At 41.4% G+C, this 27,541-nt stretch overlaps 1 protein-coding gene across 2 annotated transcripts in view; it reads right to left on the bottom strand.

Annotated features, from left to right (window-relative positions):
• The window catches only part of NEIL3 (nei like DNA glycosylase 3), a 52,959-nt gene extending 46,784 nt beyond the window's left edge, over positions 1-6,175 (bottom strand). Inside the window, exons 1-2 of one of the 2 annotated variants that reach the window (XM_053216257.1) lie at positions 5,832-6,175; positions 4,509-4,668 (exon numbers count right to left, since the gene is read on the bottom strand). In XM_053216257.1, coding sequence (XP_053072232.1) covers positions 4,509-4,631 — 123 coding nt within the window. In that variant the 5' untranslated portion in view covers positions 4,632-4,668; positions 5,832-6,175. Of the gene's footprint in view, positions 1-4,508; positions 4,744-5,831 lie in introns of those variants that run through there. The other variant, XM_027077051.2, reaches the window with a different exon arrangement.
• Positions 6,176-27,541: the final 21,366 nt, after the last annotated feature.

Genomic DNA, 27,541 nt, shown 5'->3' with positions numbered 1-27,541 from the left:
ATGTTCTTTTCTCTACCTCAAACCAAATACTTCAGTGTCGGATTGCACTGATTAAGCCACAATGGTCACGGACAATCACCTTCCTTAGCCTGCTCACCTCCATTATCTTTGATTCCATGACTCCACATAATGCTGAATATGCTGATAATAATGATCCTCAGTCATTAAGGAACCATTAGTATGCACTTAAGGTAAGGAATCATATCATGCATGTTCCCGATCATGGTATCTGCCCGGCCAGCTAAGTATTACGTCGCATGTTCTATAAAATTTTAAAACCCTTTTGGACTTAAAGGAATAAGCTCGTCTAGCTAGGAAATGAATCTCTGTGGATTAGCTCATCCCTTCATACAATGACAATAAAACGAGCTCTGATTTCTTTTCTCCCCACTATGAACAAAAGGAAGAAGGAAATCTTTTAGTCAACGTCTCCAGTATTTTCTTGTGGTAGGAATTTCCAAGTAACAAACATAACAAGATACACATACTCATAACAAAAGATTCCGAACTAAATTTAGTTTTTTTTTTTTTCAACGTTTATTTATTTTTGGGACGGCGAGAGACAGAGCATGAACAGGGGAGGGGCAGAGAGAGAGGGAGACACAGAATCGGAAACAGGCTCCAGGCTCTGAGCCATTAGCCCAGAGCCTGACGCGGGGCTCGAACTCACGGACCGCGAGATCGTGACCTGGCTGAAGTCGGACGCTTAACCGACTGAGCCACCCAGGCGCCCCAGATTCCAAACTAAATTTAGTTTTTAAATCCTTATGCATTTTGGACTATTCAAAACTTTGCTCTTCTCCATCCATGTAAATGTTTACTAAATGCCTACTCTCTTCACAACACTGTGAAGGACACAAAAAAAGATGAACAACATTCGCCAGCATACTGAATACATGTATCAAACCATAAGGAGTGACACACCAGCCAGAGGGTCACGTTTCAAATGAAAGGAATGCTTGCAAATAAACTGGGTTTCAGATCCAGTTTCAGGAAAGGAGATTAAAAACATATGCAGATTACATACCGACTTCACTAAAATATTGTACCCACCCAACAATTAAAATCGGAGGATTGACTCTTCACAGCTCGTCAAGCAGAAATGGTCATTGATATTCCAACACGGTTTCTTACCATACGGTTCCAGGAGCTCCAGCACAGTTTTTATGCAACGTGCTTATAAAGTCGCCTAATTTTATGCTGACAAGACAGTGGATCAAAATTCGGAAAAATAATACAATGCATACACGAACTGCAGATGCTGAGATCTTGTATGGCTAGGCTTCTTCAAAATGAGGCTGTCACAAGGAGACACACATTAAAGTGTGTTCTCTGTGAACTCCAAACCGAAGCAAGGAGGAGGGAACATCATACGACAGGCTTAACTGGTTCAAAATGGCAGTAGCTACATAGGTGGGGGTTTGGGGATGGTTTTTCAGTACAACGATTATCTGAATTCTTTTAAATGCCCATTATTTTAAATGCCCGGTTAATATTTAACTCTCCTTTGTATTTTCGCATGTTTAGTACAATGTAAAGAATACACAAGGCCGTTGTTAATTTATTTTTAAACTCTGCCTTGCGAAAACTAGTAGCATCTGAATACCTTTAATACCTTTAATACCTTTAATTCCATGCCATCAATGCCTGGGAAACGTGGGATCATCTGTAATGGTAATGAGCATTCTGGAAGTCTGGGGGCAACCTACCACGTTTTGATTAAATTTACCATGGATCCAACAACCCTCTAAAATGCAAGAGACTTTTGATGTTTATAAAGATTATTATTGTTGCTATTATTATATGATCAAAGGCCCAGCAAGTGAAACGATGGCAAAATATTTACAACTTTCCCAATAACCACAAAGAGATTATCATTAATTCCATATTAATTTTCAAATCCAGCTCCCATCAAACCAGATTTTTGATCCCAATCATAATGATGTATTCCAATTTTTAACACCTCCTTATGTCAAGATATGTTTAACAGCTTTAAGTGCACAGCTTTTTAAGAGGTATCGCTTATTTCATATTGCTGCCAACTGATGTTAACAAATGCCCAACAATTCATGAAGCATTCGTGTTATAGTATGAGGCTGCACTCTCTTGTTCGATCTAGATGTAGGACGGGAAGCCCTCAGAAGAGAATTATCAGTGTAGGTAAATCGAAGGTAAACAAAACTAGCTAAACAAACAGCATAGGTAAACAAAACTAAAAATTGTGGGGAGATGCCACCAAAAACCCAAGGTCTCACTTTCCTAGTTAGTCAGTACACATTTTAAGAAATATGGTGTTCCTGCCGCTGAATTGGCCACTTTCCCTACTGAATCTTTTACAACCAAGAAAAGCTAGAGCTAAGAGAATCAGCTGTGGAGGGAAAGAGGGAGATCAAACCCTGAGGTTCAACCCCTTACCAGTCATGTGATCTTGTGCCACTTAATTAAACTCACTCTGAATCTCACTTCCCTCAACTGTAGAATCATAGGGTTATTATTTCTCTCAGCTACATGAAACGTAAACGTTCTTCAAAGGCACTTGATGCCTTGCCACTAGAGATAATCACAACAAACTTAAAGGAAATGTTCATGCTATTTTGGCCTAGCTACCAATGAGGTGATATCTATTTAAAACATTAAGTTGGATTCTCACAGCAGGGACTTTATCTTACTCGTCTTTGCATCCCCAGGAGCTAGCATAAAACCTAACATGAAATACATTACTGTTGAATATGTAAATCATGGTACCCATACACAATTCATGTTACCGCCTTTACTTGTGAAATAGCGACTCTGTCCCTTCCTCTTCACCTCTACCACCAGCCCCCGCCCCCCCCCCCCCCCCGCGCCCCTGGATTCCTGTGGCCCTCTCCTAAGGGAGGCTGCAGGATCTACTTGGACTTTCCTCCAGTCTTTCGTTTTTCCTTTTCAAGGCTGAGTGATCTTTCCAAAGTGTCAGTGGATCTCACCACACTCTGAAGACCCCCATTACTCCTAAGATAAATACCAAGTCCCTAACCAAGTCTAGGAACATCTCCATGGTCTGGCTCCTGCCCAGCAACTCCAACTCTGTTTTATTTCAAATGGCCTTCCTTCTAGCTCTTTCTCCCTTTTCCAGTCACAATGGCTTTCTTCCAATCTCTCCAATGTCTGAAGCTCTCTTCCTTTGCGAACGCTCTGCCTGAAGTTGTTCTCCCTGCCAAACTTCCACAACTGAGTGTAATTGTACTTCCCCACCCAAGCCTTTCGGGACTTTCCTGAGCTCTTACAGAACCATGCAAGAAAGCCCTCAGGGAATTTACCAATTTATATTTACGTTCTTCCTTAACGACTGCCCGTGTATCTTCCCAACTAAAGTGTAGGCTCCACAAGGCGAAGCGTTTGTTTTTGTTCCCCAGGTGATTTTCATATTCAGAATTTTGTGGAATGCGTGATTTTTATAAACCTTGATATTACTGAGAGTTCACCCAAGATCAACCCGAGTTACCCTGACATGATTTTGAGAAACACTACACTAAAAACAATAAGAGCACTTAATGCTTAATGCGGAGCACTTAAGGACGTATAAAGTTAAAAGGAATAAAATACAAGGACAAATGGAAGAACAAACAAAACTTATTCTCTTTCCAAGTTTGAAAATGTATTTCCCCAGACCGAGAGCCTCATTTCTTTCAAGTTGTAAGCGTATGCTAATTTCATAGCAAGCAACTTTTCTTCCTGGACCAAAGGCTAGGAGGAAGCTTTGCAGGAGAAATTGAAGTGCACTGTAATATTGCATACATCCGTGAAATACAATCATCCACACATCTAAAGGGCTTTTAAAGCATGATGGCTTAATCAGAATATTTTTAGTACAAGTTATAAATTCTTACCAAATGAATATCACACCATCTGCAATGAATGCCTTGAGTGGCCAGAAGCTGTGCTACAATTTATTTGAAAAAGAAAGAAATTCACTTAAGAGAACCAGAATTGGGTTTCACAGCCCCTTCATTAGATGGCAATATTAAGTTGAGTGGGAGGGTCAGGGCTAAATTTTCTATACGCAATTTTAGAATTATATGTTAGTTGTGATACACTTCTCAACTGCAGAATAGCAGGCAAGCGAGAAGCGAGAGTTTCGTGCTAGAAGCTTATTGTTTTAACCACGCGAAAAAAATGTAGAGATCTGATAATACTAACAGCAGAAAACGCACCTATAGCTATACAGAGACCATCTTTTGGAGGGTTGTAAAAAGTTAAGCAAGGTGATTCTTAATGAAACATCTCCATCACTTCTTGCCTGGGCATCTTTCTCTGGGGGCCTTCGCGCAGCGGTCCAGTAGTCCCTACTACGCAGGCGCGCGAGCACGGCCTTCCACCAGCAAAATCAAGTTAAAGTCTGGGAAACGCGGAGCCCCAGCGAGTCTGTTCCAGAGCAAAGAGATGACACTTTGGGCCCTGGAAACCTAATGGGGTCTTTATGCCACTTCCCCCTGCTGGCCCCATAGCAAATTATATTAACGGCTCACCTGGGAAGAGACCACACCCAGGCTCTGCAAGGCGCTTCCCCGCAAGTCCGTCACCGCCTGGCCCGGGCGCACTCGCGCCCGAATTTTCTCTCCATTTAGAGTACAGCCTGGTCCTTCCACCATCTCCCGGTCGGCACTGTGGCTCACTAGCTGCAGGGCCCTGCGGAGAAAGCCGCTGTGCACCTCAAGCTCTGCGCGGGCCCTCGCTGGCGCAGAGAGGAAGTTCAAATCTCCCGCGCATCCGGCCCCGCCCAAGCCCGCTTGGCCCCGCCCCTGTCACGCCCGCCGAGATCCGCCAGGCCCCGCCCCGTGCCCGCCCCCGTCACGCCCCCTGAGATCCGCCTTGCTCCGCCCCGGCCCCGCGGCGCTCAGCTCTGCCAGGCCCCTCCCCGTCCAGGGTGCACCAAGCCCACCCAACGCCGCTAAACTCTAAGAGCCCAGGCAACTGGGACGTCAGAAACTCCAACTTTTTGTTTTGAGGTTTTTGCTCTTGTCCTTGAACTACTTCATACACGCATGTTTTGTGACCTTGTCCTCTTAGTCTGCTCTAAAATTCAAGGTCGTCACAGCCTTGCAGGCTTTAGTTTTTGTATGCCCTCTTCAGATGTGGGTAAGGAGGAGGGTTTTTAGAACAAGCAGCTTGTATTTTTTCTCGGATAGAGTTAGCATGCTTTCGAAAATGTGGCTTTATATACCAAATATATTTTAGTGTCTCATATTAAAAACCCTTTCATTTTTTAGATGGCTAAGCTAAGTAAGTTGTACCCAAATTCATCAACCCTGTTATGGGTTGCTGCATGAATGCCATATGAAATCACTTTGTAAAAGCCAGGGGTCTATACAAATATGAGGGCAATGCATAGCTTTTCAAATTTATACGAAGATCTTCCATGTAAATACATGAAGCTAATGGCTCCATACAATTTTGTAAATAATGAAAAATCTTAAATCTTTTTTGAAAATTAAAATACAGCGCATTAAAACAAAATGTTACTTTGTGTGTGATTCAATAAGCCTATCACTGTGCTGCACTTAAACCAGAAGAATATATATTAGAGACTTGAATTCAAACATTTGAGAAGAATTCAACCTTTTTCTTTGTGGGGAGAGATTAGTGGTCAAGGTAGCGTGATCACCTTCAAGATTCTTTGTACGTTAGTCCCTTGTTTAATTGTGTTTACTCTTCTAGGTCCAGTTACTGAATAATCAAGAAAGAATCCTGTTCATTACAGGCCAAATTCAGTCATCATCTCTGCCCCTTTGGTGCAGGAAAGTGCTATTTGCTTATCTGCTTCTCCCTTTTCATTAACTATTTATTGCTACCTTGTAAATTATCCCATTTGTTATGTCAAACTTTCTGCAGGTCTGGAATTGGGCAGTGGTCTGGCTGGTTGGTTCCGCCTCCGCGTTTCTCAAGCATTTGCAGTGAAGACGTTGGCCAAAGCTGCCATCGTCAAAGGCTTGACTTTAGCTGGAAAATCCACTTCTGAGGTGGCTCACTTGCACAGCTATTGACAGGAGGCCTTGGTTTCTCATCTTCTGAGGGTTGCCTGGCTGTCCTCCTGACGTGGCAGCCGGATTCCCCCGGAGGTGTGATCTACAAGAAAAGCCAAGGAGAGAGCTTGCAAGGATCTTTATTACCTAGTCTCCGAGGTGACACAACCACACCTTCACGATTTCTATTCCTTAGAATCCAGTCAGTCAGTATGGCCCATAAGGGTTTAGAGGTGGGGAATGAAGCTTTATCTCTTGAAGGGAGGAGTATTAAATAATTTGTGAACATATTTTAAAACCATCGCAATGATCATTAATCTGAATGCTCCATCATGGACTTCTCATTTCTCTTTAGGTTGTGCTGGGTGCACATTTAGATCAAATATAATCTTTAGTTAGAATTAAGTTTACCATTCCCCACAGAGCTCAGTAAGAGTTGGGCAGGAACACTGAAAATACTAAGAGACGTCACTGATGTGCCCCAAACAGCCAAGCCAGATTTTGTTTATACGTGACTAGCCTCTGAGTCTTTTGATGCTTCTTTCTTATCCTTCCAAATCGGGGTTGGGGGGTGGGGAAGGGGCACCTGGGTGGCTCAGTAGGTAAAGCGTCCGACTTGGGCTTAGGTCATGATCTCACGGTTCGTGGGTTCAAGCCCCACACCAGGCTCTGTGCTGACAGCTCGGAGCCTGGAGCCTGCTTTGGATTCTGTGGCTCCCTCTCTCTCTGTCCCTCCCCTGCTCACTCTGTCTCTGTCTCTCTATCTTGAGAATAAATAAACATTTAAAAAATTAAAAAGAACAGTAAAATCACATGGTGGTGCATCTGCAGTAGCTATAAAGAGCTGCTTCACCACTGCAAACAAACCAACCTTGGTTTACAGTCTCAGTGTTTCTCTCAAAACTGTCAGAAACCTCCTAAGTGCCATCCTTCCTGCAACTTACCCTGTCACATTCTTATCAGAGTAATCTTCTTAAGCAGGATTTATTCACTGATGACTTCATACAAATCATTTGTTTTCTTTAAACCTCACTTTCTTCATATGTAAAATAAAATACAACTTTACTATAAACATCCACATGATTGTTCTAATTCTCAAACTTCACATACGAAAGCACTTTGAGAAATAGAAGACACTCTACAAATTGAAGGAATTAAGATAAATTCGACTTGCTACTCCTAGAGTATTTTCTGTACTTTTTGTTTCTTGGCTCATGCTGTTATTCTTACTTTTTTTTTTTTTTTTTTTTTTTTTAGAAAGAGTGAGTGAGCAGGGAAGAGAGGCAGAGACAGAGAGAGAGAATCTCAAGCAGGCTCCAAGCACAGCACAGAGCCCACAGAAAGGATTGATGCCACGACCCTGGGATCATGATCTAAGCCAAATAAAAAACCAAATACTCGGGACACCTGGGTGGTTCAGTCGGTTAAGCATCTGACTCTTGGTTTCTGCTCAGGTCATGATCTGACGGTTCATGAGTTTGAGCCCCGCATCAGGTTCTGTGCTTGGTATTCCCTCTCTCAATCTCTCTCTCTCTCTCTCTCTCTCTCTCTCTCTCTCTCTCTCTCTGCCCCTCCTCCACTCATGCGCACTCTCTCTCTCTCTCATAAATTAATAAATAAACTTAAAAAAAAAAAAAGACAGACACTCAACCTACTGAGCTACCCAGGCACCCCATACCTTTTATTCCCCTTTGAACTCTTCAACCCAGCTCACTGAAATCCGCCCAACTTTGAAGTCCTAGTTGAATGCATCTCCTCTAAAAAATCTTCCAGGTATGGTCAGAACTAATCTCTTGTCTTTTGAAGTTGGTTCTTCCACAGATTGTACCAAACTTCCCTTGTGTTAAAGTTAATTGGGTACCTACAAGTCTCCTACTAGCTTTGTCCTTGAAGACAGTAGAGTGGGTGTCCTGTTGATACTTCTTATAACACCCAGGATGCTCTTTTGCACAGAATAGACATTCAACAAATATTTGTTGAATTGGATTAGCATTATTAACTTATAAGTGAAAATACTGGACTTTTCTGTTCCCAAATACCTTTCCTTATATCTTTAGTGTCATTCTCATGAATTGAGGTTTTATGTTTTCAGAAGTCCTTGTTAGAAATCAACGTCGACAAAACTAGGTAATACATCATTACCCTATGGCATATTTTCTTTTTTTAATTTTTTTTAACATTTGTTTATTTTTGAGACAGACAGAGAGAGAGAGCATGAACAGGGGAGAGTCAGAGGAAGAGGGAGACACAGAATCTGAAATAGGCTCCAGGCTCTGAGCCGTCAGCCCAGAGCCTGACGTGGGGCTCGAACTCACGGACCGCGAGATCGTGACCTGAGCCGAAGTCGGACGCCCAACTGACTGAGCCACCCAGGCGCCCCGGCATATTTTCTTTATTAGATCAACAAGCCAAGAATCTTGATGCATCCTTGAGGAAATCAGACCAACCACATGTGCAGTCACTTGTGTTCATTCATTTGTGTGTATTTATCTTCACAATAGCCCTGTATGATAGTCAGGATAGATGATATTAGTAGTTTATAGATAAAGAAGTTGAGTTTTAAACCAGTGGTTATTTTCCACGGTGACATTAGGGACCAAGAAAGATACAGAAATGAAACGTTTTCTGACTCCGATACCAATATTCTTTTCACTAACACCGCAGGTGAGCGTAAATGAAATAAAAATATCTAAAACGTTGGAAAAGATAGCTTTCTCCGGGACCTCAAGTGCCTACTACATACCACATGGGTCCATGGCATTAGTGGAGAATGTGTTGAAAAGGGTAAGGAATCACCAAAAGGAGATGGAGAGGGGCTGAAAATAAACGTGAATTTTACTTGCAAAGACTTTCACTAATAAAAACATACTTAATCTTTGCTCTGTAGGAGACACTGAGTCAGGCTGTGAGGTAAGAAGGGATGTAGAGAAGCCTTTGCACACAAAAAATTACAATGTGGTTAGAGATACTGACATTTAAAAACCATAAAAGGAAAAGAGATCTCATGTACAACAAAGGACTTAGATGCTAAGGAAATTCATTGAAGGGACACATCACTCAGAAGTAAGATACTCAGGGGGCGGCTGGGTGGCTCAATCAGTTGAGCGTCTGACTTCAGCTCAGGTCAGGATCTTACCGTCTGTGAGTTCGAGCCCCGCGTGGGGCTCTGTGCTGACAGCTCGAAGCCTGGAGCCTGCTTCAGATTCTGTGTCTCCCTCTCTCTCTGCCCCTCTCCTGCTCACACTCCGTCTCTCTCTCTCTCTTTCTCTCTCTTTCTCTCTCTCTCTCTCTCTCTCTCAAAAATAAATGAACATTAAAAAAAAAAAAGAAGTAAGATACTGTGGAACATGTTCAGAGAAGAGATGGGGTCTGAGCCCATCCTTCAAGAAGGAGAGCCCTAGGCAAGTAGAAAGGTCAATTAAGAGAATTTTAAGTAACAGGAATACAGAAAAACAGGTGACGTATTTGAGACACAATGATTAAAGCAGAAATTGTCAGGGAGGGGAGTAGTAGCAGATAACACTGGAAAGATTCCTCTCCTCAGCCACGTGGAGAACCCAGGACAATTGAAAAGCAGAATTCATTTTTCTGGGATATGGGCAGCCATGACACCTTTGAGCCGGTGTAGGCACCCCAAGCCCACGAATTCACCATACTTATTTCTTAAAGCTGAAATTCAGAACTCCATTCCGACCATGGAGAAGACCAGGCTCTGCAGTTTGGAGCCCTTATTTGCTTATTTATTCCTCCTTGAGAAATAGATGGGTCACAATTGCTCACAGTAGGTGGGCAGATGCTTACATACTGTTGAGTTCATAATGCCTTGAAGAGTCCTTAGTTCAGAATCCCTCTGTTTTCACTAACAATAATCACAGATATTTATTTAGTGCTTCTATGTGCCAGGCAATGCTCAAAATGTTCTGCAGACTCTTTTGATCCTCACAATAATCCTCTGAGATGAGTACTATTCTTACCTTCATTTTACAAATGAAGGAACTGGCACAGAGAGGTTAGGTAATTTGTTCAAGGCCACAGAGTTGGGATTCAACCAGGCAAGCCATGGTCTTAGCCAAATATTTTCAGCAACATCAATTATATTACACTGGCCTTCAACCAAATATTTTTAGCAATGACTTGAGAAATGGTGTTTTAGGGGAAAAGCAACCTTTTAGTTAGCCTTACATAGGCATTAAAGACAATTTTAAAAAACCTTCCTTTAGCATATTAAGTTTTGACATATTTTGGATAGTGAAAATTTGTTTTTAGCCCTCTCTTGACAAAGCCTGTGGGCAGATTTTTAGGTGGAATGATAAAAATGTAGCAAGGGGGAAATTTCTTTGATTTCTGTGTTTTACACAAATTACCTGAATATATTTAACAGATAGAAAGATAACATCAATCCTCTCTCAACATCCTCTTCATCTAAGCTCTGAATGGAGGAAACAGTCATTAGCGAACATTACGTGCAGGTGTTTTGGTGGTATTTACTAAAGAGTCTCCAGTTTCCAGCCATTAAGAGAAACTTTTAACATTAGACTACCAGAAGAATAATAAAACGCACAGCAACAGAAACCATTTTGACAGTTTTATTGTTGGAAGCACACACCAAATGTTGAGACTTTGCAGAGCGGTGGATTTTGCTCCACTGTGAAGGCTGGAGGTGCCAGGCGGCTGTTTTCTGACAGCAAAGTCACAATCTAAATTGCAGAATCGACCATGGCCTCCTAGGTGATACACGAAACCACCCTGACATTACCTAGTCTATTCACAGTGTTGGGAAATCCAGGATTGTGGCGTTTTGCAAAATTCTCCATGGAAGGGATTTTTTCTCATTTATGTTGTAATTTAAGCATAAGTAAGCAGAGGTAGTTTCTATGCATGAACTTGATTTGGAGGAAATTAATAACTAGTTATTAAACAGTCACAGAAGCCAAAATAATCCCTTTGGGACTCCCTCCATGATACAGGATCGGATTGATTTCTTTTTTGTTTTGAAATAGAACAGCGAGTTATTTTATTTTATTTTTTTTGTTAATATCTTGAGGCATCTTAATATCAGCCTCAGCCACCAGAGAATGTATTCCCGGTGAGGCAGGAAATGCACCATTTACTCATTCATTCAAAAAACAATCACTGGGCAGGGCACCTGGGTGGCTCAGTCGGTTGAGCATCTGACCAACAACCCTGGGTTTCAGGGCACCTGGGTGGCTCAGTCGGTTGAGCATCTGACCAACAACCCTGGGTTTCAGGGCACCTGGGTGGCTCAGTCGGTTAAGTGCCTGACTTCAGCTCAAGTCATGATCTCATGGTTCATGAGCTCAAGCCCTGCACCAGGCTCTGTGCTGACAGCTCAGAACCGGGAGCCTCCTTCAGGTTCTGTATCTCTCTCCCTCTGCCCATCCCCTCCTTGCACACACACTCACACACACTCAAAAAAAATTAAACATTAAAAAAAATTTTTTAATTAAAAAAAAACCCAAACAACTCTTGGTTTCAGTTTAGGTCATGATCTCACGGTTTGTGAGTTTGAGCCCCGCATTGGGCTCTGCACTAACGGGAAGGAGCCTGCTTAGGATTCTCCTTGCCCCTCTCTCCGCCCCATCCCCGCTCCCCACTTTCTCTCTCAAAATAAATAAATAAACTTAAAAAAAAACCATGATCATTGGGCACCTCATATGTTGCAGGAAAGATGCTAGATCCACAGGTACAGATCAAAGTCAGAGATCTAAGCAGCTCCCAGACTAGTGCCGGGAAAAGAGGAAGTACCAGCTCTCTAACAGGTAACTCCTAGCACCACAAGAAGACGTCCTAAGGGGACTGGGATTCCAGACATTCCAGCTACATTTTGAGGAGGAATAGGAGAAGGGGAAGAATAGGAGAAGGGGATTTTCAGGCAGATGGGGAAGAAGCTATTTTCGAAGCCAGGGGGTGTGAGACAACGTCATGTTATGGGAACAGTTAAGAACACCTGATGGAAAGAGGTCAGGGAGTGAGGGCTGTTGGGGCCCAAAGAAGTTAGCATGGTGAAAAATCTAATATGAGAGGCAAAGAAGTATGGATATTATTTTGCAAGCAATGGGTGCAGGGGGGGAGCAAATAAAGCAACCTATGCAGAAGTGACATGATTACATAAGCTTTAGTCAATAATCACCAGAAAAGTGTGAAGTAGTGATTCTCAACCAGGGCGGTTTTGCACGTTTGGGGACAGTTGGTCACATCTAGGGGAATGGGAGTGCTATTGGCGTCTAAGGGGCAGAAGGCAGGGACGCTGCTAAATAGCTATCAGTGCCACCACTACAATGAGGTCTCCAGCCAACATGTCCATAGCGCCAATGTTGAGAAACCCTGGTGTGGAATGCTGATTAATGCCCCGCTCCCCACGTTCACGCTCCAATCCTTGGAACTTGTCACCTTGTCTCCTTACATGGCAAAAGGAATACTGCAGATGTGATTAAGGATTGTGGGATGAGGCGAATATCCCGGATCATCTGGGGGCCCAATGTAATCACAAGCACTGATGAGAGGGAAGCAGGAGAGTCAGAAAAGGCAATGTGAGCGCAGAAGCAGTCAATGAAGGAGATGTGATGTCACCTGGCTGATGCCTTTGAAGATGGAAGAAGCCAGGAGCCAAAGAAAGTAGGGGGCATCTAGACGCTAGAAGGGGTGAGGAGAGAGGCTGCCTGAGAGACTCCAAAAACAGCCAGCTCTACTGACACCTTGATGTCAGGCCAGGAAGATTGACTTTGGACTTGTGACTTCCAGAACAGTTAGAGAATAAATTTGTGTTGCGTTAAGCCACTTAACTTGTGGCAATTTGTTATAGCAGCGATAGGAAATTAATACATTTGTTTGGGAGGATGGGGTGAATGGGAAGCAAATCTTAAGGGAGAATAAACAGGAAGGAGATGTCAACATCGCCTGGCACTTATCTGAGTGCTGGAGATACAACAGTGATCAAGGCAGGAAGCTAACAGAATTCCTGTTCTCTTGATGTTTATAAACCAGTAATTTATAGGAGTTCTTGTTATATTCCAGAAGATAATCCCTTATATAAGGCTAATTTCCTTTCCCAATCCATTATACGTCAGCTAACGTTTTCTATTTTGAACAGAAAGTTTTACTTTTGATTTATTCAAACTTGTCAGTATTTCACATTATGATTCACACTCCTCCCCCATTCAAAGTCATTTCAGTGTCATAAAATATCTCTCTACATTTTCTTCTACCAACTTTATTTATAGTTTCCTTATGATAGATTATTGTTCCCAATTATCCACTCACTCTGCCAAAGCAGACTTATTAACCCCACCCTTGCCGCATGCTCCTATAGAGGGATAGACCTCACCATACCACTGTCAGAAATGGCCGTTCGACTACCTTGGCTCAGTGGAGTGTGAGTTCTCTTATCTGATCATAAACTTGTGAATGGGAAATAAAATGTTCATTGCTGGAGACTTTGGGGATGGTTTGTTATACAGCATCATCCAGGAAACTTTGATTAAAACCCTTATGTCTATATTTAGGCATTTTAGTGATGATGCCATCATTGTCATGTGCAAAGTTATCCTTAATATATTAATGTGTGTGGTGGCTCCATTGTATTTCATTGACCTATCTGCTGTTGCACCAATTCTATACTATTTTTATGACTGTGCTATTATACTGTGTCTCAATATCTTGTGGGTTCTCCCTTTTCAGTCTTCCTTCTCAAAATTATACTGGCTTTGTATGAATGTTTAAGCTTTCACGTTCTATTTAGACAACGTTCCCTGTTCTCCCCCAAATTCTGCAGAAATACTGGCTATAAATACAGAAAACGTATAGATAAGCTTGGGAAGCCATTCATAGTTTTGCAATGTTAACATATCTGCTTTTATTAGGGTCTCATTTAATCAACTTTAGAAATTTTGTAAGTTTCTAGGCAAAGAAATTGTGTTTTCTCCCTTGGTTTAATTCCTCACTATTGTATTGTTTGGGTTGATATTTCAAGTGGAATATTATTTTGTATTATAGTTTTAGTTGTTGTGGTTGTTTTTCCTATATGACGTGCTAGACTACACAGTGAAACATATACACCCTGTGGGGGAAGGAAAGAAAATATTAGCACTTCTCTGTATGCTTATTTTTTATTTTACTTTAACATTTTTATGTTAGGCAAATGTATCTAGTGTATTAATACATTAGTTCTATAATAATAAGAATAGCTAATTTTTAGGAGGCACTACCTTTGTGCCAGGTACAAAAGCCTTCCAAGTATGAATTCACTTCATCCTCACAATATCCTAAGTGGTAAGTGCTGCTATTATTATTCTTACTATTCTCATTTTACAGACAGGAAAAGCAAGGCAGAGAGGACTTCTGTAACTTGCCTAAGTACACACAAGGAGTTAAGTAACAGAACCAAGATTTGAACCCAAGGCAATCTTGCTCGTAATACATATACTACATCGTATGTAAAGTACAGAATTGCAATTTATAAATAAATATTGGAGTCATGCGAGGCTCATAGGAGGAGTTGGCTTGCTTTTTAAAGATTAAGTTAAATTTTTTTTTAATTTTAGTTATCAACTTTTAGGGGAACCAATATTTTGAGACTGGTAGAAAAACGTTATTAATCTTTGAAGTTTATCTTGTATCTGGCAATTCACTGAACTCTTTCATTAGATACACCAATTTGTTCATTCTCTTGGGTTTTCTATGTAGATAATCTTATCATTTCCAAATAATGACAGTTTTATCTCTTCCTTTCCAATTCTTATCATTGCTAATTATTTTCCTTGTCTTATTGTGTTGGCTGGGGCCTTCAGTACTATAGTGAATAGTAGTGGTGATAAAAGATATCCTTGCTTTGTTGAGTTCAAAAATTCTTCCATAAGCACTAACTGAGGCTTTTGAGTAAATATTTTTATCAAGTTAAAGGCATCATATTTGTTTTCAGTTTTCTTAGTTTTACGTTTATCATTACATAGGTGTGAAACTTATGAAGTCCTTTCTATATCTACTGAGATAATTTATTTTACTTTTTTAGTCCATTATGATGATGAATTACATTGATAGAATTTTGACCAGTAAACCATTATAGCATCCCCAAGATACTTCCTACCAATTCACGCTGTATTATTCTTAACTGATTATGAATTTATTTGCCTACAATTTTCTTTCTCATTTTCTCATCTGTGTTCAGACGTGAACTAAGACTATTTATTTCCCTTTTTCCTTTATATTGTCCTTATTCAATTTTATATCAAGATATTAAATTTATAAAATGACTTGTGCTATCTTTGTTTTTTCTGGAAGAGCATTCATAAGATAAAATTATCTGCCTTTTAAACTGTCACTTAGCAATCTTTAATGGACCCTATTTCAACGAACTCTGACACATTTGGTGAGCAAGGAAGGGAAGGATGGATAGCAAAGCAGTCCTATGGCATTTTCTAGAGGAAGCTGCTTTACTTGGTTAAGTATTTTCTACAATTCATCATAAGATAAGCGAGCTTTAAAACTTCACAGCAGAATTTGGAAATTCATAGCACTGGGCTGTTTGGGAAAGGATTACGAACATTAACACGTATGTTTGTTTGACGTGGCATTGTCGTTTTGGTTGCCAACCACTTCCCCCACAATTCGTGTCAGATTATGAGTGCAAAAAGTTAAAATAACTATGTCAACACACACCATGCTTTATTGGTCAAATAAATGGACAAAAAGGAATCAGCTCCCTGAAGGCAGTTACTATAAACGTTAGAACTCTGGCGGGGACCCCGTCTGTTCCAGTGAGAAGATGCATCAAGGTAATCATTTCTCAAACGTGCAGAACTCCCACTGAGGCAAAGGGGCAACCATTTTATCTGCCTTGATGGGGTCAGAATGTGGGGGGTGGGTTTAGTGAGGATCTCCCCTTGAGAAATAAAAACTGAGAAACAAATCTTACTAGTATTTAACTCCAAACCCAGGTACGGATCTACTCATTTTAGACCAAGGACCAAGACTTCTAAGAGGCTTGAAATCTTTCCTCCTTGCAGATTCATTGTTCTTTTTAATGACTGCTGGTTTTCCATAATGAGGAACTGGAAAACTCTGAAGACAGTTAACAATCCATGTGCTTGTTTGTAGGGACAGGAAGGCATTTGGAGAAGTGGGAGCAAAGGGCAGAGTGGAAGGCGGCTGCCAACAGGAAGGGCAGATACTCCTCCGGCCATTACAAAGAAGACGCACAGGAAGGTCTTGAGCCCGAGAATGAAGGTGGAGTTTAAAATGGAAGCACTTGAATCACACCATTACGCCTTGTCATCTACACTGTGGACAGTCCACACTTGCCAGGATTGTGTTGAGCCATTGTGTTCAGGCAGCATTGAAATTGCGAGCTTGTGAAATGATGGCAACAGATAGACCTTGCTAGCATGAATCGATCAAAGGTGTGCAATGTCTGAGCAAAAATCCTCAATCCTGAGCCTGACAACCATATAGACGCAAGTTGTTATATCATCAGCTAAAGGTCAGGTATAAATATAGTGAGCTTGTCTAAGACAGTCAGGGATGCTCTATCCTTCTCATCACATTTATACACCTAGGGGTAACTTTTCAGCTCTAGGAGTATCCACCTTTACCTATATAATAAACCAAATAGAAATCTCAGGAAGTGACTGGGCCCAATCCATTGTATTTGATGTCTTACTGAGAACACAGTAGTTATAATATAGTAATATGGATTTACATTCCTAACAGAACCGAGGGGTCCATTTTGGCAGCCAAATACAAGATCACTTCTTGCCCTAACTTTTAGCAAATAATTTTAATCAGCTACCAAAGTCAACAGAAAAACTGTCTTATGTAGTTTGTAGATGTCTTGAGAGCCATTTAAAAAACAAAACAAGATTTTGATATTGTTCCTTTTATGCATACGAGGTTCAGAGTTTACCTGTTGAGCTTCAAGAAGGATTCTTGGCCACTTCTCATCTCATTATTGTTGGCTTGGACCCAGTTGGAGCTAGCGATTAAGCCATGACAGGCTCTGTTTTCTATTATTAATCTCTTGGACTTGAAAGGTTTATCAGACCCAAAGTGATTAGACATTTAAAATTATGGGCTTTTTGCTTACTTGCTAAATAGTGACACCTGAGATTTTTCTGTTTCACCGTTTTCATTTGTGAAGCAACTGAAAAATGCTAAGGTGTACGTGTGTGCATGTGTGCGTGTGTGCATACCTGCCCACACGCTCATACGCTCTCATGTGCATACACATAAACATGTTTTATAGTCTTTCAGGGATAAGCATCCACCTTTACAAAATATCCTACTTTAGATCAGCAAAGCTGAGAACCTCTGCATTCTCTTCATGCATTAACTCAACTAAGGCATCCAGAGCCACATCCTAAATGCCGACTGGAATTATGGTCTACTTTAGATGTGGAGGTTTGCTTCAGCAGACATTTATGTGACAGCTTGATTATCAATGGTGTCATTAATTCCTCAGCCCATGCACGTCAGAACTCGCCTCTGAGGCCGAATGCTAGCATGGAAGGGATGGATTAGCACTGCATTCGGGAATTCAAAACTCCCCCAAAGGGACAGGGTAATAAGCATGACATCAACTCGGACAGAAAAGGCCAGGCAAGTTACAGAAACATTTGCAAGGATTCCAGATAAGAAGATAATTTCGTGCCAATTTCACCTTAGAATGTCTTTCAAACCGTGTAGGAAGTTGAACTGTTTTACTGAAGGGCAATCATCTTTCTCAGTATCACCTGCACTGGGTGCTTCATTTTAGAAAAAGGAGTGATATTTCAAAGAGAGAAAAACACTAGCCGGAAGACTCCCGATTACCAAAATGATGCCTAATGGGAGAAAGTCTGCACAGGATTCTTGCATTGATAACATAGACAATTTTAAGGATTTTTCTTTATAGAAACTATGCTAGAAGAGTAGAAAATGTAAAAGTGTAACTCTCTGGCAGAAGTTTGAATTTGCCTTTGGATAGACGCGTGGATTTCCTAAGACTTTCCCCTTTGGTCTTAGTTAGGATTATGTTCAGCTGCATATAACAGAAATGCAATTATGGTGGCTTCACCAAATAGGGGTTTCTTTTTCTCATACATTACGTCTGGACATAGGTAGGTGAGGTTAGTGTTGCGGCATGACATTATCAACATCCCGGCCTTATTTTGTCTTTCTGTTCCTTCAACCTCATGGATACCTCATGGTTTCAAGATAGCATTCTCTACCTCTGTAGAACTTCCTTCCGTGTTCCGGGCAGGAAGAATAAGAAAGTAACGAGGAGGAAGGGCTGGTACGTATATATCAGGGAAGCAAAACTATATAGAAATTCCTGGTGGGTTTCAGCTGATTTCATTGACCAAAACAGGCCAGATGATCAGTCTGTGCTGTAACAGAGTCTGAGAAATAATGTAGATATTTTTTCTTTTCTTAGATTTCCTTTCCTGTCTTCTCCTCTCCCCTTTTTTTCTTTTTTGGCTCTACTGCCCATAAAAGGTACATGAGGGTTCTTTTGAGAAAGGCGAAGGAGAGGATGGATGTTGGGCGGGCAAGCAGTATGCTCTGTCACATGTTGCTTCAAGATATTTACCAGGGTCCCTTGTGATTTGGTAATGCCTGTGATGTTACTTGCACACCAGGCCTTCTTATCCTGATTTTGCTTGATTAGAAGTGGATTTTGTTCAGTACAGCTTTAGGGCACAGAGCTGATGTTCTCAAGGACTGTCATCCTGATAGCTTGTTGCTCAAGGTCATTCTTCCACAGCGCTCCACAACAGCACCACCAACAACCCAATTGTACGTGCAGAAAGTCTAGGGAGTTGTGCTAGGTCGGCGGCACTGGGTACAAAGTCAAAGGCAAATCTGCCATCATTGTTCATATAGTGGCTCTGAGAGCTGACATCTGAAGGATAAGCTATGTTGATATTAAAACCCAAAGCAAACGCTGGTAGAACAAACTGGATAAATAGACAAATCCAATGGAGATTTTAACGTCCCTTATCATGTGCGGACAGTGAAATCTCCAAGATGAATCATATGTTGGGAAATGAAACGTACTCAATAAATTTAAAAGGCTTCATGCTTTCAAGTGTGTCGACTGATAATGATAGACTTAAATCAGAGATCAATAGCGTAAGGTATCTAGACAAGCCCAAACATGGGAAAATGAAAGAACTCCCTTCTGAATGTCAAAGATGTCAAAGATAAAAAAAATTCACAAAGAAAATGAAAACTTAATTTGACTGAAGTTATAATGAAAATATGGCAGTTGTGGGATGCCGCTAAAGCAGTACTTAAAAGAAAATTCTTGAAATAGGAAAGAATAGAGATTTAAGATCACTCTAAAATCCCACCTTAAGCTAGTAAAAGAAAAGAAACTTGAACCCAAATATATAAAAGGACAAAAATAGTAAATATGAGTGTAAATCAAGAAATACAAAATGAACAATGGAGAAAATCAACAAAACCAAAGGTATCTGAAAAGATGAATAAAATCCATCAAACGACAGCTAGATTGATGAGGACAAAAAAGTTTTAAAAAAGACCAAAACTACTACTTTCAAGAATAAGTGAGAAGTTTTTTTTTTTTCAGTATACAGATATTAGAGGGATCAAAAAGGAATATTTTGATCAACTTTGTGACAATGTGTATGACAATTTAGGTGAAATGGACAAATTCCTTGAAAAATACAATTTTCAAAACTGCCATGGTAGAAAATCTGAGTAGCCCCATAATAACAGAGCTGAATTTATCATCAAAATCTCCCCACAAGTAAAACTTGAGTCTCAGGTTGCTCTATTGGTGAATTCTAGCAAACATTTAAGAAAGAATGCAAATCCTACAGACAATTTCACTTAAAATAGAAGCAGAGGTAACAATTCCCAACTTTCACTAGGAGCCTTATATCAGGCCTGGCATTTAATTTTACCCTACTTACAAACTAATAAATTAACCTATTACTATTTCATAGATTCTGGCAGAAGACGTGAGATTCCTGGATCAGAGACAAAAGACTTTATTACTCACAGACAGCAAGCAGCATAAGCACCATTATGTTTGTGTCTGTCCCCCTTTTTCTCGAGTCCCACAGAAGGGACACAAAGGGCCCGAGTAGATGCCTGCATGTGCAGTTAACTGCATTGTAGAGGGGGGATTCTGAGTCTGGAGAATCTATTGACCTGTGCCTGCCTAGTGACAGGGACCTGATTGAAAATTAGGAAAAATGGCTTTCGTTTTACCTCAGTTATTGATGTATTCCTAGAATAGGACAAATCACATGTGTTTTGGGATCCTGGCTTCACTAACCATAAAATCAGAGGATTTGGACACTGTGATTTCTCAGGAGCCTTCAAACTCTATATTTTTTTTTTTTAAGGTGGCTTCACATGCAGAGTAGGGCCCAACACAGGGCTTAAACTCACGACCCTGAGATCAAGACCTGAACTGAGATCAAGAGTCAGATGCTTAACTGACTGAGCCACCCAGGTGTCTCTCCAACTCTATAATTTTAAGTGACTATGTCCATGAATTAAAGAAGTTTGAAAAATGTAGTCTCAAATTATTTTCTGTGATAGAATTAAGAACATAAAACTAAAGACAGGGTAAACTCCTTTCGTCAATTTCTGGCCTGAAAGTATCAATGCCCCACCCTATGATTCACACATTTGTGAGGGAATTATAACTTCATAACATTTCTTTTTTTAAAATTTTTTAATGTTTATTTATTCTTGAGAGATAGAGAGAGACAGAGCACGAGCAGGGGAGGGGCACAGAGAGAGGGAGACACAGAATCTGAAGCAGGCTCCAGGCTCTGAGCTGTTCAGCACAGAGCCCAACCTGAGGCTTGAACTCACGAACCATGAGATCATGCCCCGAGCTGAAGTTGGACACTTAACTGACTGAGTCACCCAGGCACCCCAACTTTGTAACATTTCTATTCAAGGTTTCACATTTGTGCTGCTCATAATATTATTTTTCTATCCGTTTCAAAATATCTCTTGACCCTTGAACATAATGGTTTGAAATGTATGGGTCCCACTTCCATGCAGATTATTGTTTGATAAATACAGTACAATATTATAAAAGTACTTTCTCCTCCCTATGATTTTAATAATATTTTCTTTCCTCTAACTTACTTCGTTGTAAGAATACAGTATATAATACACAGAGCACACAAAATATGGGTTAATCAACAATGAAATTGGTAAAGCTTCAGGTTAACAGTAGGCTATTAGTAGTTTAGTTTTGGGCAAGTCAAAAGACATACACAGATTTTTAACTGTGTAGGGGGGCTGGATACACCTAATTCTCACATCGCTCAAAGGTCAACTGTACTGTAGGGGCTCCCGGGTGGCTCCGTTGGTTGAGTGCCGGACTTCGACTCGGGTCATGATCTCACGGTTCATGGGTTCGAGCCCCGTGTCGGGCTCTGTGCTGACCAGTCAGAGCCTGGAGCCTGCTTCAGACTCTGTCTCCCTCTCTCTCTGTCCCTCCCCTGCTCACACTCTGTCTCTCTCGCTCAAAAATAAATAAGCGTTAAAAAATTTTTAAAAATTTTTGATGAAATAAAAGGTCAACTGCACTTACGGCAAGTTATCTTGACTCTTGCCTGAAATCTACAGACACACTTCCCCTCAGTTATTTTAAACTTTTGACTTCACCCCTTAGGTTAGCATTTCTTAAATTCTGTTCCACATGATGCTATTTGAAAACAGTATTCCAGGAAAAATGGAGTTCTTGGAAACGATGGGTTAAATAAAGAAAGGTAGAAGTGGTTTCTTTGCGGACTTCTAAGGGTCTTAACCGTTCACTATGGAAAGCTAAAGGGGAAGCTTTGAGTACTGTTTCCCACATCTGTTTTACCTCTGAAAGGCATTCTAAAAATTATACTTCGGAGATGCTATTTTGGGTTCTTCAGCATTAAGCCTTGTGATTATTTTACAGTTTGCAGAAAGTCTGCCTAATTTTTCTAAAAGCTCTTAATTTGCCCTTTTATCACATTTTCTAGCTAAGAGATTTGTGTTGCCTTGGCCCCCCTGTGCTTTTTCTCATTCAGCTACATAAGAGAGAGAGAAATTAAGGATATGGGTACAAGAACAGTGGACCTACTTAATGGGGAGGTGAACGGAAAGAGAAGCCACAGCAGGTTGAAATGACTGAGTAGACAGATATATTTAAGCCAAGAAACTGGCAGAATGGAGGCGAGTGGAAATGGCAGTCAACGCAGACTTTTCTAGAAACAAAGTCCAGGCAAGATGAGTAGACGAGGCAGGATTGAGGCATCACCCAATAGGACTGGAGTCTTGGAGCGCCTGGGTCTAAGGACCCCACCTTAGGGAGGAACTGAGTCTTAATACTTCTGGTACGTGAAACAAATCCTTCTTCATTTTTCATCTCTGGTGCCTCAGATCATTTTTCTCCTGTTAAATCACTCTTGTTGGCTTTAAAAGACAAGGGTTTTTAAGCCAAACTGCGTGAGAGGGCAACACTATCCTTCAGGTGGTTTTAGACTCAGATAGCGTCAGCTGTGGGATGGGTAAGGCCTGATTCCTGGAGTCCCTGAACTCCTAGTTGTCTTTCCCGCTGGGAAATCTGCTTTGATCAGAATCTTGACAAAAAGCCCCCATTAGACCTTGTCCGATACAATTAGGTTCCAAGCCTTGTACATTTTAAACTTTAAACCAACTCTGGCAATAACATATGTTCTACATGGTATCATGTTTGGCTCTGAGTTATAGAAAACCCGGAAAACAACGGCTCAAGCACAGAAAGGGATTACTTTTCTCACGTACCCAATGGTATGGAGATAGGCAGTCCTCCAGTTGCTATAGCTGAGCTCCACAAGGTCATCAAGAACCCATTTTCCCTCCACACTGCCCTCTTCAGTGTGTGGCCTTTGCACTCCTGTTTGCAAGACGGCTGCTGCTCCTCCAGACATCACACTCCTATTCCACACAAAAGAAAAGGGAAAGAGAGGTCCAGAAGGCTTTCCCATAAGGCTTTGTCTTGGGTTGAGAAGGAGTGGTTTCCCCAGATACATCTTCCCCTATCTTACTGGCCAGAGCTGGGTAACATGGCTTTCCCCAGCTGCAAAGTTATTTGGAGAAGTAAAGCTATTTACACATGAAGCTGGGAATGGTGAGTATCATGTGCAACACAGTTGGAGGTGTTTTGTTTGTTTTGTTTTGTTTTGTTTTGGCAAGGAGGAAGGGGAGAATGGATGGTGGCCAGCGACACGCAGTTTCTGTCACATGCTTATTGCAGAAAAAAATCACAAAAACCAGAGACGTACTTCTCAATCGCTTTGTGCCATTTATTTATTCATTTAGCCCCTCTCCCTCTTTCTCCCCATCAATACCTTATTTGAAAATGAAGATGCTCTTGGCCTCAGGTGCTGATTCAAAGCTACCTCGACACTAGATCCTTAAGTTGATTGTGTTCTGACACAAATAACTTGCAAAAAACATTTTTTTTCGCCCCTTGGGGAAATTTAGTAGCCCTAAGATGGAGCCTTTAAGAAGAACAAAAATGTACATGAGATGTGAGGGCAGAAATTGAACGTGAGTTTCACAACAGCCGGGCAGCATTTTATTTGGGTCACAAAACAGGCCATTTCCTGTCTTCTCAAAGCCCTACCCTTCTTAAATCACTGCCCTGTAACCCAGTGCGTAAAGACGGATGCCAGTGGGGCCACAGGGGTAACAGTCACCCTGGCCCAAGTGCGTGGCTTTTCGCTAGTGGCTGTAGACACTGACTGCGGGGCCTGGCCCTGTTCATCGTTGCCACCTTCGCCATCGTATACTTTTGAGTGCCCACGGGGGCACGGCATTGTGCTGTGCGTAACGTTACCCGTCCTCGTCCTGCTTCCGAATTGTGGGAGGTGTTGTTCACACTGGGCTCTGATCGCAAGTAACGCTGCCTGCCACTGTCAGCTCCCTAAAGCTACATTTTTTATGCAGATTTCCCAAAGGAATCTGATGAAAAAGGGACAGTCCCACTTTTTACCTGAGTTTTGTCATCATTGATGGGCTTCCTCAACATGCCTATTGGTAGGCACTATTTTCTCGATGATGGAGCCTAGCAAGGACATCGCTGAGTTCGAGGTTTGCCAGAAATGTCAGGATTTGGAGGAAAAAGAGAAGGCTAATATTTATCAGTTCTGGGGACAGAAGTAAGTGCTTGATATTGCATTTTTTTACAGTTTATTTGTTTACTTTGAGACATAGAGAGAGAGAGAATGCGAGCAGCAAAGGGGCAGAGAGAGGGAGAGAGAGAGAATCCCAAGTAGGCTCCGCATTGCCAGCACTGAGCCTGATGCGGGGCCGGAATTCGGGAACCGTGAGATCATGACCTGAGCCGAAACCAAGAGTCAGACGCTTAACCTACTGAGCCACCTGGGAGCTCTGATGTTGCATTCTTAAGTTATCCCGCTGAAGGAATAATTACTGCACACATTCTGTAGAGGAAGCCATGGATGCTGAGAAAGTCCTATAAGCCGGTAAAAGATTAAAACTGAACTTGAGGGGTGCCTGGGTGGCTCAGACAGTTAAGCTTCTAACTCTTGGTTTCAGCTTGGTTCATGATCGCACGGTTCCTGACTTTGGGCCCTGGGTTGGGCTTCTCTCTCTCCCTCTCTCTCTCTCTCTCTCTCCCTCTGTCCCTCCCCCTGTCTCAAAATAAATAAATAAACTTAAAAAAAAAAACTGAACTTGAACATGGGTCTTTAATTATCTTTCAAGTACAGTGTATTGTCCTTTAAGAAGTGTCATAATATTTCACTAAGAGATCGTGAAACCCAACCCTCATTGGTGAATTCATTTTAACCTAAAGGAACCCATCAGTGACCCACTGATGTCAGTGGGTACAATGCACAAGGAAGAAGAGATACTTTCCCAAGGCAAGAGAAGTTACTTAAAAAGTTACAGGATTCAGGGCATCTGGGTGGCTCAGTCAGTTGAGCATCTGACTCTTGATTTTGGCTCAGGTCATGATCCCAGGGTCATGGGATCGAGCCTCACGTTGGACTGAGTGAGGAGCCTGCTTAATAAATCAAAAAAATAAAGTAACAGGAATAAGGTGTATTATTTTCTTCAAGATGTATTGCATACTACGTTCTTTTAATGTAGTAGAACTAAAATTACACCGTATTCTTGTTTATTTTTTATTTTTTTTAAATTTTTAATGTTTATATTTGACAGAGAGAGAGGCAGAGAATGAGCAGGGGAGGGGCAGAGAGAGAGGAAGACACAATCTGAAGCGGACTCCAGGCTCTGAGTTGTCAGCACAGAGCCCGACGCGGGGCTTGAACTCACAGACCGCGAGATCATGACCTGAGCCGAAGTCGGACGCTTAACTGACTGAGCCATCCAGGCGCCCCTTCTTGTTTATTTTTTAAAAAATTTTTAATCTTTATTTTTGAGAGAGAGAAAGAGAGAGAGAGAGAGCAGGGGAGGGGCAGAGAGAAAGGGAGACACAGAATCTGAAGCAGGCTTCAGGCTTTGAGCTGTCCGCACAGAGCCTCATGCGGGGGTGGAACTCATGAACCATGAGATGAACCTGAGCCGAAGTCAGATCCTTGACCAACTGAGCCACCCAGGCACCCCCATACTCTTGTTTAGTGTGGTTTCTTTCCCCTGGACATATTCGCATCTGTTTTCTGCAAGTCCTCTGTCATACTGATAGTTCTTCTCATGATCTACCCTTGCGCACGACCCTCTATTTTCTAGTAGCAATTTCTAGCATGATGCTACATTTGACATGTGCTTTCTTCCCTTCGTTCAAGGGCTTTTGAGGCTTTCATACTCCTTCACATCAACCTCATTCTCCTCTTGCATTATTTCTGAGGGGCACTGGATGCACATTTGTTTCCTGAGTGTATTTCAGAATCTTACATCGCCCCTCAGGATTTCACGAGTGCAGACGGCCCTTGTGTAGCGTTTTCTAAGTCCCTACTTGTGCAAGCTTGAAGCTCCAGCTCACTTAAGTGAAGATCCAGGAAAAGCCTGAATGTTTTGCAGACCGTGACTGCAACTGTATCTAATTGTGCCTTCTGGTTCCTAGGTGGCGCCATTTTCTTTATTTTTAATAATTCCATCTGTAATGACTTCACACTTTATTGTATCTTCAAAAAGGAATCTTGAAGATATTTTTTGCATGGTTCCTTCTTTACAGAATTTAGTGTAAAAGGCTTTTCTTCCTCCTAACTCTCTTAGCAATGGAGAGTATTTCTATTCTAGACTAAAGCCCAAACATGTACCACCAGTCTCCAGTTTCTTATCCTATGTTATCTGGTCTTTAACCCACATTTCCCACCCGGTAACTGGAGATGTACCCATGTTCATAGCTCTGCAAAGCATTTTCCATTAGCCTCACTGTCTTGACATTCAGGCATTGACTTTGGCAAGGACAATTATTTAATAATGTATGATTTTGCCACCTGTACTTGCCTACAATTACCTGATTGGTAGGAAAAAAAAGGAAAACAAAACGATCAGCTATGTAATATAACCTCACAGAGACTAAAATAAAATATAAAAGCAGATCTAAACATACTTTTGAAATAAATAGACCAAGTGGAGGAAAAGAGACTTACAGGAAGAGAAAAAGAAAGACAGAACTAAATGCAACAGCCACCTCTCAAACATACAGAAATTAAACTTCATGTCCTTTGCGTATTTTAAAATCACATAATCAGGATACAATTTCTACCCATCTGGAAGCAAACCAGCATGCAGGGGAATTATCCACAATAAAGGACTGAGGGCTCATGAACAAGGCAGCCTGAGATGTCCAACCTGTCCGTGTAAAAGTGATAGGTAAGAGATAGAAAGAGAAGGATCCAGGTGTGCCCAGCTGAGCTGGACACAGAAGGCAGCATTGGAGGCCCAGGCTGGGTGAAGACAGCTGTTGATATCGCAAGAGGACAAGAAAGAAGGGGCTTACTTGGGTAGAAATATATAAATCTGATCCATTCCGAGGTCAAGCAGAACTGTTCCATTTACTACTGGGTCTGGTTACGGGAATGTAATTAATAAGGTGTGTGATTAGAAATCATGTTGTTTCACATGCTCTTATTATCTTATCATCAGCCAACGTGCGTGGATTCTGTATTCATATACTGATTGGGGATTGCACGGAAGATAGTTTCATGAGTCAAAAACTATCAATCTATTGACAGGTAAAGACAATCAACCTATTACTTCACAATTTTGGAAATTCTTTTTTTTTAATTAAAAATTTTTTCTATTATTTATTTTTGAAAGAGAGAGAGAGTGCGAGCGGGGAGCGCAGAGAGAGAAGGAGACACAGCATCCGAAGCAGGCTCCAGGCTCTGAGCTGTCAGCACAGAGCCTGACGCGGGGCTTGAGCTCACAGACCTCGAGATCATGGCCTGAGCCAAAGTCGGATGCTTAACCGGCTGAACCACCAAGGAGCCCCCACAATTTTGGAAATTCTTACACTGACATTAGTAAGGTTTATTTTTCTATTTTACATCAATTTCCTTTGTGATTTAAGCTTATTAATTTTTCAATTATTTTTCTATCAA

This window comes from Acinonyx jubatus, chromosome B1 (genome assembly GCF_027475565.1).
Source record: "Acinonyx jubatus isolate Ajub_Pintada_27869175 chromosome B1, VMU_Ajub_asm_v1.0, whole genome shotgun sequence".
Lineage (NCBI taxonomy): Eukaryota > Metazoa > Chordata > Mammalia > Carnivora > Felidae > Acinonyx > Acinonyx jubatus.
Note: the sequence above shows the minus strand (reverse complement) of the source record. Positions and strands in the feature narration are given on the sequence as shown.